The 17,010-nt window shown below is 48.6% G+C and overlaps 1 protein-coding gene across 1 annotated transcript in view; it reads left to right on the top strand.

Moving 5' to 3' along the window:
* The window catches only part of LOC124517771 (nodal modulator 1), a 56,133-nt gene that overhangs the window by 15,212 nt on the left and 23,911 nt on the right, over window positions 1-17,010 (top strand). Inside the window, exons 10-18 of the mRNA XM_047087301.1 lie at window positions 1,636-1,741; window positions 1,930-2,080; window positions 6,664-6,838; window positions 8,462-8,603; window positions 9,783-9,914; window positions 10,956-11,092; window positions 12,821-12,908; window positions 14,847-14,910; window positions 15,494-15,589. Of these exons, the coding sequence (XP_046943257.1) occupies window positions 1,636-1,741; window positions 1,930-2,080; window positions 6,664-6,838; window positions 8,462-8,603; window positions 9,783-9,914; window positions 10,956-11,092; window positions 12,821-12,908; window positions 14,847-14,910; window positions 15,494-15,589 (1,091 nt within the window). The remainder of the gene's footprint in view (window positions 1-1,635; window positions 1,742-1,929; window positions 2,081-6,663; window positions 6,839-8,461; window positions 8,604-9,782; window positions 9,915-10,955; window positions 11,093-12,820; window positions 12,909-14,846; window positions 14,911-15,493; window positions 15,590-17,010) is intronic.

Below are 17,010 nucleotides of genomic sequence, written 5' to 3'. Positions count from 1 at the left end.
ATAGAGCAGATCCCCAAAGAAAATAGTAGTCTCCAAAAACAGACCTCCCAGTGTTACAGTTATTGAAAAAATTAGATTTTAATCACTTTCTTTTAATGTTACATTTGAAAGTACTATGTTAAAGTAGCTTAAATTGGTAGGAGCTAGCTTTTAGGTCACATGCTCAGTGGGGTTCTGACTGCTTTTTAAGATTCTGTAAAGCACTTGACTGTTTTGTGCACGCCGGAGTAGGCAGGAGGTGAGGAGATGTCCTTGCTTTTGCTTCAGGGGGCTGGCAGAGAAGGATGGGGCGGGTGAGCGGGGAAGGACATTCCCAGATCTCAACCAAATGCAAGTTTTTGAACACATGACTAAAATTTCAGGGTGCGGCCTGTGAGCTGCATGAGGTCAGGAGCCATCAGAGCGTCATTCTTTCCTCCTACTGTGATTTAGTGCCTGGCACATAGTAGGTGTCTCATACAAGTAGCTGTTGGGTGAATATAGGGATCAGTATGTGGATAAACCACATCTTGTTGGAAGGATCAAGAGGGGCTTCCTGAATTTTAAAAAAGCCATTTTATTTGAAATTCTCTCAAACGCTCTTGTATGTATGCATGCATGCGTGCCTTCATTCATTCAGGAGCGATTTATTGAGTGCCTACTGTATACCAGCTAAGAAAAGGTCCCTATGTTCATGGAGCTTGCATTCAATAAGAGGTGGACAAACAATAAGAAATCAAACAAGGTCACTTCAGATAGTGGTAAAAATCTGACGAAGCTAATAAAACAGTTTAGCGTGATAGATGGTGACCGGCCCTGGCAGGAGGCAGGGCCCCTGAGATGGGATGGACAGTCAGGTAAGGCCTCTTGGACAGAGGTGCTAATGGTTTGAGCCCAAACCTGAGTGGTGAGAAGGAGAGGCCTCCGCCCCGATCTCCACGTGTGGGAAAGAGTGATCCAGGCCGAGAGAGCAGCTGGTGTAACAGGCCCACGTGAGGCGTGCCTGCCGTGCCCAAATGTGGTCAGCTTGAGGCCCCAGAGATCAGGGGGGCTGGAACAGAGCGACTCCAGGGAGAGCAAAGCCATGGCACTCACGAGCAGGGGCACAGACACGTGTAAACCAAGCATGGGGTATGGCAAATGAGGAAGGTGGCCCAGGTGGAGGCAACAAGGCCATGAATCCGGGTTGTGGTGCGAAGAGACTGGCGGGGGTGGGATGCAGAGAACAGATAGGTGTCGGAGTGTGGGGAGGGGTCCCAGGTACGCTGGGGCTTGAGGTTGGGAGACTGGAGGGTGGTGCGGTTCAGCGGAACAGGGGGCATTTGGAGGGGAGGAGGCAGCTGGGAGCAAGGGTGGGGGGCTCTCTCAAGTTTGACTCCGTGAGCTTTAACTGGAGGAGTAAACTTCTAGATCTCTGTCATCCAGTTATTTGACAGACATCAACGTGTTGGGAATGTAAGAAAGCAGGTGGACCCCGGGGAAAGCGCAGCGGTGTGGGAGCAGCGTGAGATGGGGGGCCGGGAGGGGCCTGGCTGGCACACGGGGCTCCCACATGGGCGGCTGGGCTGAGCGGTGGCATCGCTGACTGGTGGCGTTGAGTGAACCAGGGAGGCTCTTGCGCTCAGGCACCTGCAGACCTTGTTCTTCATCTTCCAGCCCGTGTTCCACGTCATGGGATTCTCAGTCACCGGGAGGGTCTTGAATGGACCCGAAGGAGAAGGTGTTCCGGAGGCAGTGGTCACTCTGAATAACCAGATCAAAGGTCAGCAGATGCGTTGGCCCCCGGGACTGTTTGCCAGGGCTGGTTTTTGGTCACAGAGAGAAATGGAAAGGAAACCATCTTAAAGACTGTGAAACATGCCAGCTTTTTGTCTCAAGCATTCTCGTGGAGACGGAGCGGACATACGGTTGTTTTTGGCTCATCTTCTTTTGCATGTTCTTGTTTTATAGTCAAAACAAAAGCCGATGGCTCATTCCGCCTGGAGAACATCACGACTGGGACATACACCATCCACGCTCAGAAAGAGCACCTCTACTTTGAAACTGTCACCATCAAAATTGCGCCTAACACACCTCAGCTGGCTGACATCATTGCAACAGGGTAAGGTCATTGTGTTTGTTTTTGGAAGTACCAGTGTGGACGTTCGCAGCCATGGGAGAACAGAATTACCTTTAATCTGACTGTGTGTTTCTGCCAAGGATCCACATTGGGTTTTAGACACCTGCGAGAAATCCAGGCTGGCATTCTTAGATTAGTGCTGGGCCGCCTGGGGGGCTCAGCCAGTTGAGCGTCTGACTCTTGCTGTTGGCTCAGGTCATGATCCTGGGGTCATGGGATCGAGCCCCGCATGGGGTTTCGTGCTGAGCCTGGAGCCTGCTTGGGATTCTCTGTCTGTGCCCCGCTCCCCCACTCTCTGCTGTCTCTAAAATAAAATGAAAAAAAAAAAAAAATCCAAAAAGGTTAGTGCTAAGTTTTATAAACTAAAGGTACTTCTATTTAGATACTTAAGGAAAATTGTTTTGCTTCAAAGTTAAAATGGGTCTAAGTTAGAAGAAGATCTCTCGTGTCTGACTCCACATCTCCAAGACCTTCCATGGCTTAACTCTTGAGGACTTTGGAAGATAGTACAGTTGCTTGGGAAAAGTTTGTCATAAGATGCTTCCGGTCGCTGTCAGAGTTCTTCCTCCTTTGTTGTACCTACCGTGAGCACGTGAGGGGACATCCGGTGGTTGAATTTGTGCAGTTCTATCCTGTAGTGATGCACCGTAGTACAGAGAACCCTGGAGTCAGACATCGGGTCCTTGTCTCCCCTGCGTGGAATGTCTAGCCTGGGCTGCCACCATCTGTGTCTGAGACAGCAGCAATGCTCACTGAACCGTGGCTTGAACGGAGCGGGGCAGGGTCTCCCAGGGGAGAGGCAACGTGAGCAAAGGCTTCGTGTGTCTGGGCAGGACGAGGAGAGTGACGAGGCCGGAGGGGCAGATCTCAGAGGACGTCTTCACACTCCCACTGGAAGAACGGGGTTCTCTCTACCAGGGGTCTGACGGCCAGTGATCGATTTTGAGCATGGAGGGTGACACGGGTTAGGTTTTCATATTCACTGAGGCACTCCGGCGGCCGTGGTGGAGGGTGGCTGTGAAGGGGACAAGACTGGGGCACAGGTGGCGTGAAAACAGACTTGCTGAGGGCTCACCTTACAGGGAAATCAGGGACAGGTTGGAAAAGTATTTAGGGGTTCACAGTTTGAGAAGCAGGATGGCTGTGGGCAGGGCAGAGGAGCCCCTCAGGTGACAAGGGTTCAGTCGTGGCCTCTGGATCTGTAGGACCACTAGGTGGAGCTCTTCACTAGGTGCCCGGATAGATGGTAATTCGGGGAGACGGGGCCAGGCGGCCGCCAGCAACTTAGATGTGTAAGAGCAGGTAACAGTAGACCAAAAATGGAACGCTGGCGTTTGAGGGGCGGCCTCGGGAAGATCCAGGCAACGGGGTTTAAGTATGCGGTGGTACCTGATGGTCAGGGAGGCCCCAGAGCTGAGCCCTGAAAGCACGGTGCATTGGCTTGGTCACTGAGGAGGCTATGGTGACATTTTCTGTAGACAGGTGGAGGTCAAAGTCAGAGGTTCTGTGGCAACTGGGAGACAAGGAAGTACATCGCCAGTGGAACCCGGTACTTCTGTCCCTATTGCGCTAGAGCTCAGAAAATCATTTTGGATTCACGCCCTTCCTCCTTTTCTTTCATAAACATTTTTGGGCAACTACTCGGGGTGAGACCCTGTGATAAAGGCTGGGTGTGTAACAGTGAACCAAACTAGCAAGACGGAGATGGGGCTTTCGTCTTCCTGGGGAGACAGGCTCGAGCTGAGTAACTTGTGGTAGTAAGTTCCAGTAGGTGTGCAGGGAAGGGGGCCAGGGCCCAGAGAGATCCCTCACTGGGTCACTGAGACCCGGGAGGACTAACAGTTAGCTAAGTGAGGCTTCCCAGACAGCAGGAACGGTGTGTTCCAAGGCCCAGAGGGGTGGGAGAGGAGCCTTCTGGAAGGTGGCCAGCGTGGCTGGAGGCAGCTGGCGAGGTTAGAGAGCCTGTAGTAGGCTGTGGAGGTGGGCTCTTCTCCCCACCCGTGATGGGAAGCTGTTGAAGCGTTTTCGGCAAGGAAGCAGTATGGATCAGGGCATTTAGAATAGATGTTTTTTCTCCTGCTCTGGCCGCTCTGTGGAAGAGGGATGGCAGGGAACCCAGAGTATCCGTGCAGGGACTCCACAGGAAACGGTGACAGTTGTCTGGAGGGGATAGGGTGGTGGCAGGTCCAGGGTACCGGCAGGGGAGGACAGGAAGTAGATGCCTTTGACAGATAATGTGGGGAGGGGGTCGGCAGACTGGTGCTGTCGGGGTCCCAGATTTCTTTTTTGAGCAACTGTGTAGATGGAGGAGGTGCCGTTCACGGAGATGGGGGATGATACTTGTATTTATTTTTTTCTTTAAAGTGGAGTATTTGGGTCGAAAGAGAGAAAAACATTTGTCGAGCATCTTTCGAAAAACTCATTTTCCTTTTGGGCTAAAATAACACATTTGCCCTTTAATTCATTCATGTATCTTATTTAAAAAACAATTCCCAATTTATTTGAGAAGGAAACGCCTTGGCTTCTGTCCAAGTGACTATGAGAATATAATTATCTTGTAATGCATCAAAATCATCAGTTTCTGAATAAACGTATTCACCTCTGATGAATTTGTTGACACAAATCAATTTTTGAGGGCTTCAGTGTAACACAACACTGTCCTATTTAGTTTTTTTTTTTTTTTTAGTTTATTTTTTTTAAACTAAAGCCAATGTGCATTTGAGGTTTGGGGTAACTGGATAGTTATCTTTGAGACTATGAGCTAAAACAGGTGGGATGGGTAAAATATTTAAAACTTTGAGAGACAAAGAGGTTCAGTTTAGAACAAAAAAGTGACGTTACCCATGACACGTATATAAATTAAGACATCGTGAAAGAACAACTCATCAATTCGGGCGCCTGGGTGGCCCAGTAGGTAGGCGTCCACCTCTTTGGTTTCAGCTCGGGTCACGATCTCACAGTTCATGGGATCGAGCCCCCTTGTTGGGCTCCTTGCTGGCAGTGTGGAACCTGCTTGGGATTCTGTCTGTCCTCTCTCTGCCCCTCCCCCTGCTCGTGCTCTTGCTTGCATGCGCGCTCTCTCTGTCATAATAAATAAACACTAATAAAAGGAAGAAAATAGCTCACCCATATCCCCTTCCTGTCCTTTTACTCTCAAAGTGCCCAGTTGGGGAGAGTGAGAACCAAGATGTGTGCCTTTAACTCTAGATCAGAGGCCTGCACACTTCCTGTGTAAAGGGCCAGAGAATAAATATGGTGGGCTTCACGGGCCATACGGCCTCTGTGACGAAACCCACCATGGCCAATTCATGAATGACTGGCGTGGCTGTGTTCCAGTTAATCTTTATTTAGCACACTGAAATTGGAGGTTCGTATGATTTTTGTGGGTCAAACTATTATTCTTTTGATTTTTCCGCCTCTCTTTTAATCCTTCAGAAGTATGGAAGTAGAAGTGTGAACACCCTTCTTAGCCCACCGTCCATCCAGAAACAGGCAGCTGACTGGATTTGGCACGTGGGCCTCTGCTCTAGATTGTGAGCTCATGTGGCAGGCTGGTCACTTCACTCTGCAGACACGACTGGCTTGTCACCGTTCTTAGACCGCACACACAGCTTCCCGCTGTGCTGTTTTCTGCCATTTTTTATTTGCAGCGGGTGGGCATTCCGACGTCGTGTGTACTCCGTAATTATCCAGCATCGAATCCAACTTACTCTCTTTCTGTCAAAAGTAGCAACTGACTTTTACTTAAAGTGATCCATTAAGATTAGAAAATACAACCTTTAGTCAGCCGAAGATACAACTGGAGCCTCCAGCCCTGTGCATTATTACGCTTTAACACATCAACCGACTGACAAACGAAGACCGTCACTGTGCAGGATGATGGTCTTGGTTGGTCTTCGGCAGCGAAGGGCCGCGCCTTTCACGCGCTTCTCCGGGGACACTTTGCAGCACTTAACACGCTGCTCACTTAGAGCCTCCAGTGTGAGTCATTACCTGAATAGGGCCTTTCAGTTAGAAGTCGCTTTGGTGGCTACTGGGGTTCTATTTTGGCTTTGTAATTTTTTTTAACTTAATTACCTTTTCTGTTCACATCTCCCCAGTTGCTTTTATCCTGAACTGTATGGAATGACAGGCGAGGAAGGCGTCTTTGATAACGCCGCCCCGTTTCGTGGCCCGGGCAATGCCACAGCGTCAGGCTCCTCACAGCTCTTGCGTGTAAGCCCAGCCCACGTCCTCAGTCCGAGGCTGTTCCGCCATCGATGATCCGCTTTACCCGAAACATTTTTATCATCCGCAGATTTTCTGAAAATGGCCTCCTCGGTGGGGGATTGCCCCGTCCTGGGCTCCCACTGTGCCTTTTCCGGTACACAGAGAGGGGTTCAGTCTTCCCGCCAAAGGTTGTTTTTTGAGACCGCAGTCATTTAGGCTGCTTTTCTGTCTCTTTCTTAAGGTTAAACTAGTCCTGGGGACCGGGGCAGGAAGAGGGATGCGCAGTTGGGGTTGGTAAGTGCCTCTCCTGTCACAAGTGAATTCTCATGCCGGAATGGGTGGTCCCCTTGTTACAGGTTCAGTGTCTGTGGCCAGATTTCAATCACTCGCCTCCCTGACACTGTCAAGCAGATGAGCAAATACAAAGCTGTCCTGTCGTCTCAAGACAAGGACAAGTCTTTGGTCACCGTGGAGACAGATGCTCGTGGATCATTTTGTTTTAAAGCAAAGCCAGGGACCTACAAAGTCCAGGTATGATGAGTTTTGTTTTGTTTGAGATATTTGATGTTTTACTTAAGGTATTTAAGGTATTCAGTGATTTTTAGAAGGATTATCATTAGCCGGAATGGAGTTACAGAAGGAGCGTTTCTGTCCCCAGTTTCTTATTTGAAGTCTTTACGTTCCTGCATGTCACAGTAGAGCCCGATGGGCACCCACTATGAAAATGATACTCAGACGTCTCTTTTTTCCAGTCCCGATGTTTGTCAGGAGTTACTTTCAGGCTGCCGATCACACCTGCACCTTCCTAGGCTTCTGGCTGCTATAGACTAGCCATAAGTCCCAAAGGAGATCAACATTAGCCCTTTACTGATGGCAGGTCCACAGTGCATGGCTTCTGGCCCCCGAGGCCAACGTGGAGCTTGTGTTTTTCCACCTCACCCTGAATACCATCTGATTTCTCCCTCGAGGCAGGCACAGAAGCTGGGCACACCCTGGCCTGTGGCCTCACCGAGGAGGGTGAAGGCCTCAGCACAGGACGGTAGGCAAGAGGTGGACAGAGCCAGAGGTCAGCACACCGTGCCTTTCAGTGCCACGGCCCTGCTCACGGGGAAGGCTGAGTCCCCGGGCAGCTCGGGCTCTCGTCTGTCCAGTCAGCTGCTGCCCTTCTGCCCTGAAGAAGGGCAGGTGAGGTGAGGGAGAGGGCTGGGAAGGGTCCCTCTGAGACTGTGCTCTCCCCCGGAGCAGGCAGACTCCCCTCCCTGAGGAGATGGGGTGGGAGGAGAGTGGTTTCCCTGCTTCCGCTGAACAGTGTGGTGTGAGTACTTAGCCCCTTTGCCAGTCAGCCAGCTCTTGTGAAGTTGGCCACATTGGCAGGCCTTTGGAAGCCCTTTTGAAGCATAAGGGACTTGCCAAGGAAGGGCAACTTGGGGAGGTAGACTTCACTAGGGATGAAATAGCTGCCCACTGGACTCTTCCCCAGTCCTTCTTCTTAGCCCAGGCGTCCAGAAGAAAAGGCCTCACTCTGCCAGGAGCTCATCCACATAGCATTGACAAGTTCATAGCTTGTCATGAGTGACCTCAAGCCAGAAGGTTCTGGGCTTTAGTGCAGTTCCCCCCACCCCCCCGGGTACTGGTGACAGCTGTGTGCCTCTTTGGGGCCCCGCCAGATACACCTTTGTGCTTACCATGGCACGGCTGAAGGCTAGTTCTTTTGTATGTGATTAGAAATGTGTGTTCTTGGGGCGCCTGGGTGGCTCAGTCGGTTAAGCATCCGACTTCAGCTCAGGTCATGATCTCGCAGTTTGTGAGTTCGAGCCCTGTGTTGGGCTCTGTGCTGACAGCTCGTAGCCTGGAGCCTGCTTCAGATTCTGTGTCTCCTTCTCTCTCTGCCCCTCCCCAACTTGGGCTCTGTCTCTCTATGTCTCTCAGAAAATAAATAAATGTAAAAAAAAAAACATTAAAAAAAGAAAAGAAATGTGTGTTCTTTCGTGGCCTGTTTGAGGATTTGTTGTGATTATAAAACTCGGCCTAGAAGTGGACCTTTGTCCTTCAAAGTACTTAGCCTTGGGCCCAGGTGAATGTTCTGGTGCCCTGCAGGCCGGGAGAGCCGCAGCCTTGATGCAGACACTGACGTTGTCCTGTGTGTTCCCACAGGTGATGGTCCCTGAGGTGGAGACCAGAGCGGGGCTGACCTTGAAACCCCAGACGTTTCCTCTTACTGTGACCAATAGGCCCGTGATGGACGTGGCCTTTGTACAGTTCTTGGCATCGGTTTCTGGGAAAGTCTCTTGTTTGGGTAAGATGTCATTTGAAAGCAAGAACAGAGAGCTTCAAAGGAGTAGGCAGTTAGAAGTGGGATTTTGGTGAACTGTTCCTTGTTGGATAGTGTAAAAGGTGGATCCATATTGTGTTCGATTCTTTCTAAGTGCCACACGGCGTCACCAGAAACATTTCTCTTGGAGCATTTCTGCTTTGGCTCCTAAAAGAACACGGGGTTTCTTGCCCAGCTCTGTCACTTACCAGCTGTGAGACAGTAAGCACTTACTCGACCAGCCTGTTTTTCTTCTGTAGCATGGAAGCATTAACGGCTCTCAGAGGGTTTTAAATATGGTCATGTCAGGCTGTGTGGCACAGATGTTAAGAACGTGGACTCTGAAACCAGGCTTGTGGGCTTGAACCCTCGCTGTGTGACCTGCAGCAAGTTACTTAACCTGTCTGTGCTTTGAGTCTCTCCTCCGTTATACGGAGATAATAACCGTACCTGCCTCGGAGGGTTGTTGTGAGGCTCAAATGAGCTAGCGCATGGAGAGCCTGTGCGAGTTTCTGGAACACAGTAAGAGTCATGCCAATCTTTGCTGTCACAGGTGATGTTATGATGATAAAGGGCCCAGTTCTGTGCCATTCAGTAAAGTTCCTTGATCTTTGTTCCTTTTGAAAGAGAGAGAGAGAGAGAGAGACACACACACAGAATCAGAAGCAGGCTCCAGGCTCTGAGCTGTCAGTACAGAGCCCGATGTGGGGCTCGAACCCACGAACCACAAGATCACAACCTGAGCAGAAGTCGGACGCTTAACCGCCTGAACCACCCAGGCACCCCAGATCTTTCTTGCTGGTTTTCTGTCTTCTTCTGGTGCTCCATAAATATCACTTCCCCTCTTTCACCTCGCGTCTGCTTTAATAGGTGCCCTGTGACACTCTTCCCTCTCCTGGTCTTCTGTGCCTTGCATGGGGGTACTCAGCAAGTGATGGGTCACTTTCAACCTCGGTGGCTTCTTTATGTGGTACTAATGACCTGCAAGGGGGAGGGGGAGATGTCCTGGAATCAAGTAGACCCGTCCTGGCTTTGAAGGAGCCCTGCTGGCCTTGCCCTTCAGGAGGTAAGTGGTGGCCAGCGGCACACAGAGGTGGAGGGTTCAAACCTGTGCTGGCGTTGGTGAGGGCAGCCAAGTGAATCCTTCCTATCTTTTCTCTGCAGACACTTGTGGTGACCTGCTGGTGACACTGCAGTCCCTGAGCCGCCAGGGCGAGAAGCGGAGCCTCCAGCTGTCCGGCAAGGTCAACTCAATGACTTTTACCTTTGACAACGTGCTTCCGGGAAAATACAAAAGTAAGAACCATAGGCACCGGCTTGTGGCCTTCACGTACTTCCTGTCTTTCTGAAATTTCTAAAACCCAGCTCTCAAATTGCATCCCAGCTATATACCTTTACTTGTTTAACTTTTCTTTGCCCCTTGACCTTGAACGTGCGTTGTTTAGCAATGGATGATTGTGTAAGAATTGATGTTCCTTCCATGCATAACTACCACCTTGTCAGGACAACCCACACATTTCTTCCGTTTTGGAAGGGGGCCCTCATTCATGCCGTTTTCACTCTAAATGCCAGAACAGAGCGCATGAAATATTTCCAGTGATGTATTGTACTACTTAGCAGCTGTGTGACCATGGCAGGTTACTTGATCTCCCTGAGACTCTGTTTCCTCTGCTAAAATAGGAGTAATACAGCCTTTCTGTAGAGTGCCAAACAAAATGAAATATAGTTTGTTCAGTGCCTGGCCAACATTGGTTCCCTTTTCCCTGCAGTTTGAAAACTCCCATTGCCTATATTTCTGCTTCTTCAAAGCTCAACTTGGAGCTGGTGGCAATGAATAACTTATAAAGTAATCTTTTTTTCTGGGAAATTGTTTTCTATTATATCAAGTTTTGGCAGACTATGGCAATGGGGGTCACTTGCCTATTTTTATAAAGTTTTATTCAAACACAGCCGCACCCATTTGCTTACGTATCATCTATAGCTGCTCATATGCTATGAAGGCAGAGTTGAATATTTGACTGCCTGACCTGCAAAGTGGAAAATACTTTCTGGCCCTTTATAGAAAAAGTTTGTTGATCCCTAAATATTTTTACTTGTAAGTGTGATCTTGAATTACTGTCAGTTTCTTTCTTGTTGACGTTAATGACCGTTGGTTTCATTTTCTCTTTAGTACTCAGTTCTGAGCACGACTAGCTGTGTGTGTGTGTGTGTGTGTGTGTGTGTGTGTGTGTGTGTGTGTCTGCACGTACACATTTAAAAAAATTAAGTCATTACAGTTTTTGTTGAGGGAGGGGATATGCTCTATGCCCATGTGTGTCTGTGTTGTGGCTTTTCCAGTGAGCATCATGCATGAAGATTGGTGCTGGAAGAACAAGAGTCTGGAGGTGGAGGTTCTGGAAGACGATGTGTCCACGATTGAGTTTAGGCAGACGGGCTATATGCTGAGATGTTCCCTTTCTCACGCAATCACTCTGGTATGAATGGCTTGTGGTGATTCTCTTATTTGGAGGGTCCTTTGGAAAGCAGGAAGGACCAGCATGCCAAGAATATTATAACCATAGTTAAGTCAGATTTACTTTTCTGCCCCTCGATTCTCCCCCTTATTCGGGAAAGCCTAGTCAGGAAGCTTTGTTTAAAGTCCCTTAGCAGAAGGATGCCTTGATTTGGGAGATTTTCTTGTCCTAGACCCACATTAAATTCTAACTTTGATTAGTGATTTGGGAAAGCCATTGATGTCATGTAAAGTGTATTGATTTTGTAGCCCTTGGATCATAATGTCCACTTCTCAGTGTTGTAATGAAGTTTAAGTAAACCTCTTATGTATTTGGTTTCCTTGGTGTGTACTACTATTGTTATTATGATTATTTTAATATTTATTTATTTTTGAGAGAGAGAGAGAAAGGCAGAGCATGAGCGGGGGAGGGATAGAGAGAGAGGGAAACCCAGAATCCAAAGCAGGCTCCAGGCTCTGAGCTGTCAGCACAGAGCCCGAGGTGGGGCTCGAACTCATGGACTGCGAGGTCATGACCTGAGCCGAAGTTGGACGCTTAACCGACTGAGCCACCCAGGCGCCCCAGTACTGCCAGTGTTAATAATAAGTACAGCTGAGTCAGTTTCTCTAGTATGTTCCAGTGCAAAGGACAGAGCTGCTAACATCTTACTGTCTTGTTGAGGTAGCTCCCTGATAGGCAGTGTACCACCTGGGTTTCAGGAAGGAGAACATGTGTGTAGGACTGTCTAGGTCCATTCATGAATTTTATAGACCTTTCTGGCTTCAGACAATGGCAGATGTCATTGTCAGGTTCCAGTGGAGAAACTGAGGCAAACGACAGTGAAGCGATTGCTTACTTTAGACACGTGGAGGGATTGCCGCTGGTGTCTCCAGGTCCTGTGGACTATTCTAACTGCTACAAATACTCAAGAAGCAGCTGTCCAGGAGATGGGTCAGCTGATGCCCAGTTGAGAGCAGGTGGTACACATTTAGGAAATTGTTCCTTCCCTTAAAGTCTCCAGCAGGTTTCCCTTTCCCTTAGGATGAGATCCACATTCCTTAACGATGGCCCTTCCCTAGCCCAGACCTCCTCCTTATCTCTCCACCTTGCTCCCTGGGCATTGGCACACCAGCCTTCGCCGCTTCTGCACCAGGCTGGTTTCCTCCTCTGGGTCTTTGCACACATGTTTTCCTCCGCCTGCAACTGCGTCTTCCCTGGAAATGCACATGGTTGGTTTCCTCTCATCATTCAGGCTGTAGCCATAATGTTACCTGCTGAAGGAGAGGGCCTGCCCTGAGCCCAGCAAGCTGAAAAGCTCCTGCTGTGATCATGCTTTAGCCTGCTTTCCTGGTCATTTTCCCCACCTCTCCATTACTATTAGCCGCAATCTAATTTCTTTATTGACCACAATGGATTTTCTGTCTTCCCGTATTAGAATGTAAGCCCCTTGAGAGCAGGAGCCGCGTCCGCCACCAGGACCCGGCCCTGGGTCTGTCACATAGCAGGTGCTCAATAAATATTAGTTGATTGAGTGAAAAAGAGCATGTTTTTGTGGGAAGTTTTTGAAGGTTTTTAATTTTCCTGTAGTGCCCAACTGCTCAAATGATTAATGGGTAAAACAGATGACTGGTTCAGAAACAGAAATATTATTAATCATCTTGGTGTCTCCGTCTCCCCTAGTAAGTCATTGTATTGGCTTTGGTCCCTTAGGAATTTTATCAGGATGGAAATGGACCTGAGAACGTGGGGATTTATAACCTCTCCAAAGGAGTCAACCGATTCTGCCTGTCCAAGCCTGGTGAGTCTGGAAGGATTGATGGGCTCTGAGTTAGAGAAATGGAAAGGCACCCGAGGATCATTGTGAAGGCCTTTTTTTTCCTACCGTGGTTCTTTGTGTATCAGGCTATTGATTTCGGTTGTGGTTAGTGTACCCCTGTGTTTCCGTCTCTTTCCTCTGGAGGGAGTGCTGTTTTTACCGAGAGAATTAGAGCTGGGAGCTAGAGAGTGTTCCTGGTCTCCTTGGGTGTGAGTTAGGTAGAGACCACTAGGTCATTGCCCCTTGAAAAATACTACACCATTGGGCAGTGATCTCTCCTTAAAAGTGATGTTTTTAAGATAAAATTTGGACCATCTCACACCTTGCTTAAAATCCGTCGGTGGCTTCTCTCCCTTTTTACCAACTGTACTGAGGTACAATTTGCAGACCATAAACCTCACCCGTTTACAACGTACGAGGATTTTTAGTAAACGTACCGAATTATGCGACCATACACATAATCTAGCGTAGAACATTTTCATCTTGGAAGAAGCATCCTTCATGCATGTTTACAGTTAATCTCTGCCCCCAGCTCCAGGCAGCCACTCATCTGTGTTGTCTCTGTGGATTGGCCTTTTTTTGGACATTACTTACAAGCGAGGTCCTGCCATTCCGGTATTTGGGCTGGCTCCTTTCACTTAGCCTGGTTTCGAGTCCTCGTGTCTTGAAGTTCATGTCGGAGCAGGTATTAGTGGATTGTAGCTTTCCCTTACTGGATCCCATTGTGTGGATAGTTCACACTTTGTGTGTGCATTCACCAGTGTGTGGCTGTCATGAACCATGTTGCTGTGAACATTTGTGTGCAAGTCTTTATGTGGACATCTGTTTTCCTCTCTTCTGGGTTAGAGGCCCAGGGGTGGAATTGCTGGACTATATGGTCAGTTGATGTTTCCTTGTCTAAGAAGCTGCCGGACTGTTTCCTGAAGGGGCCCCGTGTGCCAGTTGGTACTCTAGCCAGCAGTGCACGGCGGTTCCTGTTTGCCCACATGTTCACACCATTCGTTACTTTCCTTTTTGATTTTAGCCATCCTGGTGGGTATAAAGTGGCATCTCATTGTGGCTTTACTTTGCCTCTTCCTAGTGGGTAATTCAGTGACTTCTTTCGGTTCCCGAGGTGAAATACAAAGTCTTCTCTGCTGTCTACTCGTACTTAGCACAACACCTGGCTTATAGTAGGTGCTGGTGCTCTGTCAATATTTGTAGGATGAAAGAATAAAGCGAATGGAGAAACCTAAGCATTTTTTCCTGCTAGTTATTGCACAAGGGGTTCCTCAGTGTGATGAAAACAGCAGAGGCAGTTTGAACTAATTTCAGGTTTTTGTAGGAAGAATGTCCAAAAGGTTGGTTAATGATCATTTGGGGGAATAAGTTGTTAGACTTTGCTCCTTCCTGAAACTGATAGTATTCCTCTGCCAAACTACTTATACCCCTAACCTGAGTGTTTCCCTATACAGGCTCGTGGCATTAAAGTGTTCTCTGCGATTGTTTCGTAAATTTTTGGGGTTTGCTCTGTGCCCTGTTTTAGGAATATTTCTAGGAGGGCGGTCAGGCTGTGGTTATCGTTTGGATCTTTAATAGAGATCTGTTAAGTGGAAAATTCTCGTTCTCATCTGCAGTGGAAATGTACTTCCTGTTCCTTCTGCACGGCCCTGTTGGCTCGGTTTGTGCAGATTAAACTACTGTGAGTTGTTCAATTATGGAAAATGAAATCCTGAGCTTGTGAGGGGCCATTAAATGGACCGGGTTGCTGGAAAGAAGCTGTCACAGGCAGCAGAAAAGGCATTTCTGATCCCATCATTGCCCATCTGCTGTGTGTTGTGTATTCAAGTGAGAGGCACTGCCTTTGGATTTCAGATGTTGGAAGCGCTCAGTGTCACAGACACTCTCCTCTGAAAATGACTTATGCTTTCCCGGCTGCAGGTGTGTACAAGGTGACCCCCCGCTCCTGCCACCGGTTTGAGCAAGCGTTCTACACCTATGACACGTAAGCTGGGTCTTCCCTGCCCCATGGTGTTTGTGAGCCTTCTCTGGGGTCAAGTGAGTGTGTGTCTTTTCTTGAGTTCTTTCTGGAAGACAAAAGGATTTTTTTTTTTTTTTTGGTATTTTTAATGGAAGAGGTAAAGTTAGGTATTAAAAAGAATTTCTACGTAAGGATTTCAAGACATTTGGATGAATTATTGAGGAGATGGAGATGAGCTGTCTTTCCCAAGAATTCTGTAAGCCCAGGATGGAAGGGTATGGTTTTCAAGTGCCTTAATTATCATCTTGGTTCAGTCTTCCAGCTCTCACCGATGGGAGTTGCTTGGACTCCAGTCTACCATTTTTCCCTTTGCACAGATGCTTGAGAGTTTCACCAAGAATCGGAAGCGTAAAGTTTTGGATTGGAAAATTAGTTTATTCTTTAAACACTGATAGGTATTTCGGGAGGTCCCTCATCCCAAACTAGGAGCGATTTCGGTAGTATATTTCAGGGTCAGAACGGTTGTGCCCCTGGAGGGCGTTGCTTGTGACCCTTTGAGAAGAACTAGGTGATGTTGCTAGTGTTTTCTTTCCACTTTGGTTTATAGGTCTTCACCCAGTATCTTGACGTTGACAGCCATCCGCCACCATGTCCTTGGAACTATCACCACTGACAAAATGATGGATGTCACCGTGACAATCAAGTAAGACTTGTGCTCTGCGGTGGTCTGAGCGCAGGAGGGGGTGGATGAGGGCTGGGGACTTCTCTAACAGACACTCTGAAAATTATTTTTGATTTCTTATCTCTAGGTATGTATACGAATGGCCTTTCTGCTCACACGACATACCCATAAATTCATGGCAGCCTTCATCCTTTCCTTTTATGACTCAAGAATTAACTGTGGATGAGGGAGAGTCTTCTGACAGCTCGTTTCAGTGCCTTAAATTTCTGTGTGACCTCTCTACACTTCCTGTCTTTGCTAAAGGAAAAAAAAATCTCTAGCTTGTTCATCGTATTTCACGTGTTTTAGCAAATTTGGAAAAATTGCCTATTTTCCTAGAGACCTTTCCTTGAAGTCTTGGAAAGTAGAGAGCACCTGATAAGTGAAGGGTCATGAGGGAGAAAGTATGTGAAAGGCAGACCCTCCCTGAGAGTCAGGTTCATGCGAATGTCCTCTTTGAGAGGAATTTTTGCTGTGTGGTGAGGTGTTAGATGCCCGACACTGTAATTTCCTCGAGAAATGAGAGTTTTCGGCAACATGATCATCTTTGTGCCAGAAAATGGAAATCTGAGTAATTTTCCCCCTCCTTACCTTAAGCGACCTCAACTGTTTGTCCGTCTTTCTGTCCTCCGCCTTTTCAGCTCATCCACCTCTGCGCAAATGTTGGGAGTTCTTCAGTGCTCAGGCACAGCCACGGTCTCACAGGGGACACAGACAGTAGTCCAGGCGTCACGCGCAGGACTGTGAGGTTGCACCTATGATGAGGGCTTTGAATTGGACCCCGTGGATGCTTGGGGTGTGTGTGGGGGGGAGGTAGGCCCCGTAGGGCCAGCCCGAGTTAAGGGTCTCAGCATTGTCGCACAGACACTGTGATGTGTTTAAGTAGAGGGATGGTGTTTGTGCTTCACAAAGATCCCCCTGGGTGCTGAGTGGACACACAGAAGAAGCCGCATGAGGCAGGGGGCGGAGGCCCTCGCAGGGGTGTAGGCGTGAGTCAGTGGAGGTTTGGCCAGATGCACGGTAGTGGGGCTGGGGAGCAGTGGATGCCTGGGGGTGCTGTCGAGGAGATGGAGTTGACAGCATGTGGCATCGCTGACCAGTGGGGTCAGGCGGGACGAGTGTTGGGGACGGCCCTCGGCTCCTGGCTGAGGGGAATGGATTGAAGGGGTGTCTCGTTCCCCAGGGCGGCCAGGGGTCTAGGCAAAGGACTTGGGCATGTTCCTGGTGGGCCCAGGGCGCTGCCTGGTGCTGGAAGAGTGCCTTTTACCCTCCTCCTGCTTGGAAAGTAGCAATTATTGGTCGGACCAGTAGCGACCGTGTATTACCTTATTTTCAGCCTTTATTGAATATATCTTTGAAACCTGGGAGGGGGGTTTTGTTTTGGTTGCTTGTGCTGGGGATTG

This window comes from Lynx rufus, unplaced genomic scaffold, assembly GCF_022079265.1.
Source record: "Lynx rufus isolate CCGP_SWC_20201006 ecotype Redwood Valley unplaced genomic scaffold, mLynRuf1.p SCAF_23, whole genome shotgun sequence".
Taxonomy (NCBI): domain Eukaryota; kingdom Metazoa; phylum Chordata; class Mammalia; order Carnivora; family Felidae; genus Lynx; species Lynx rufus.
The sequence above is the reverse complement of the archived record's forward strand: the minus strand, read 5'-3'. Positions and strand labels throughout refer to the sequence as shown.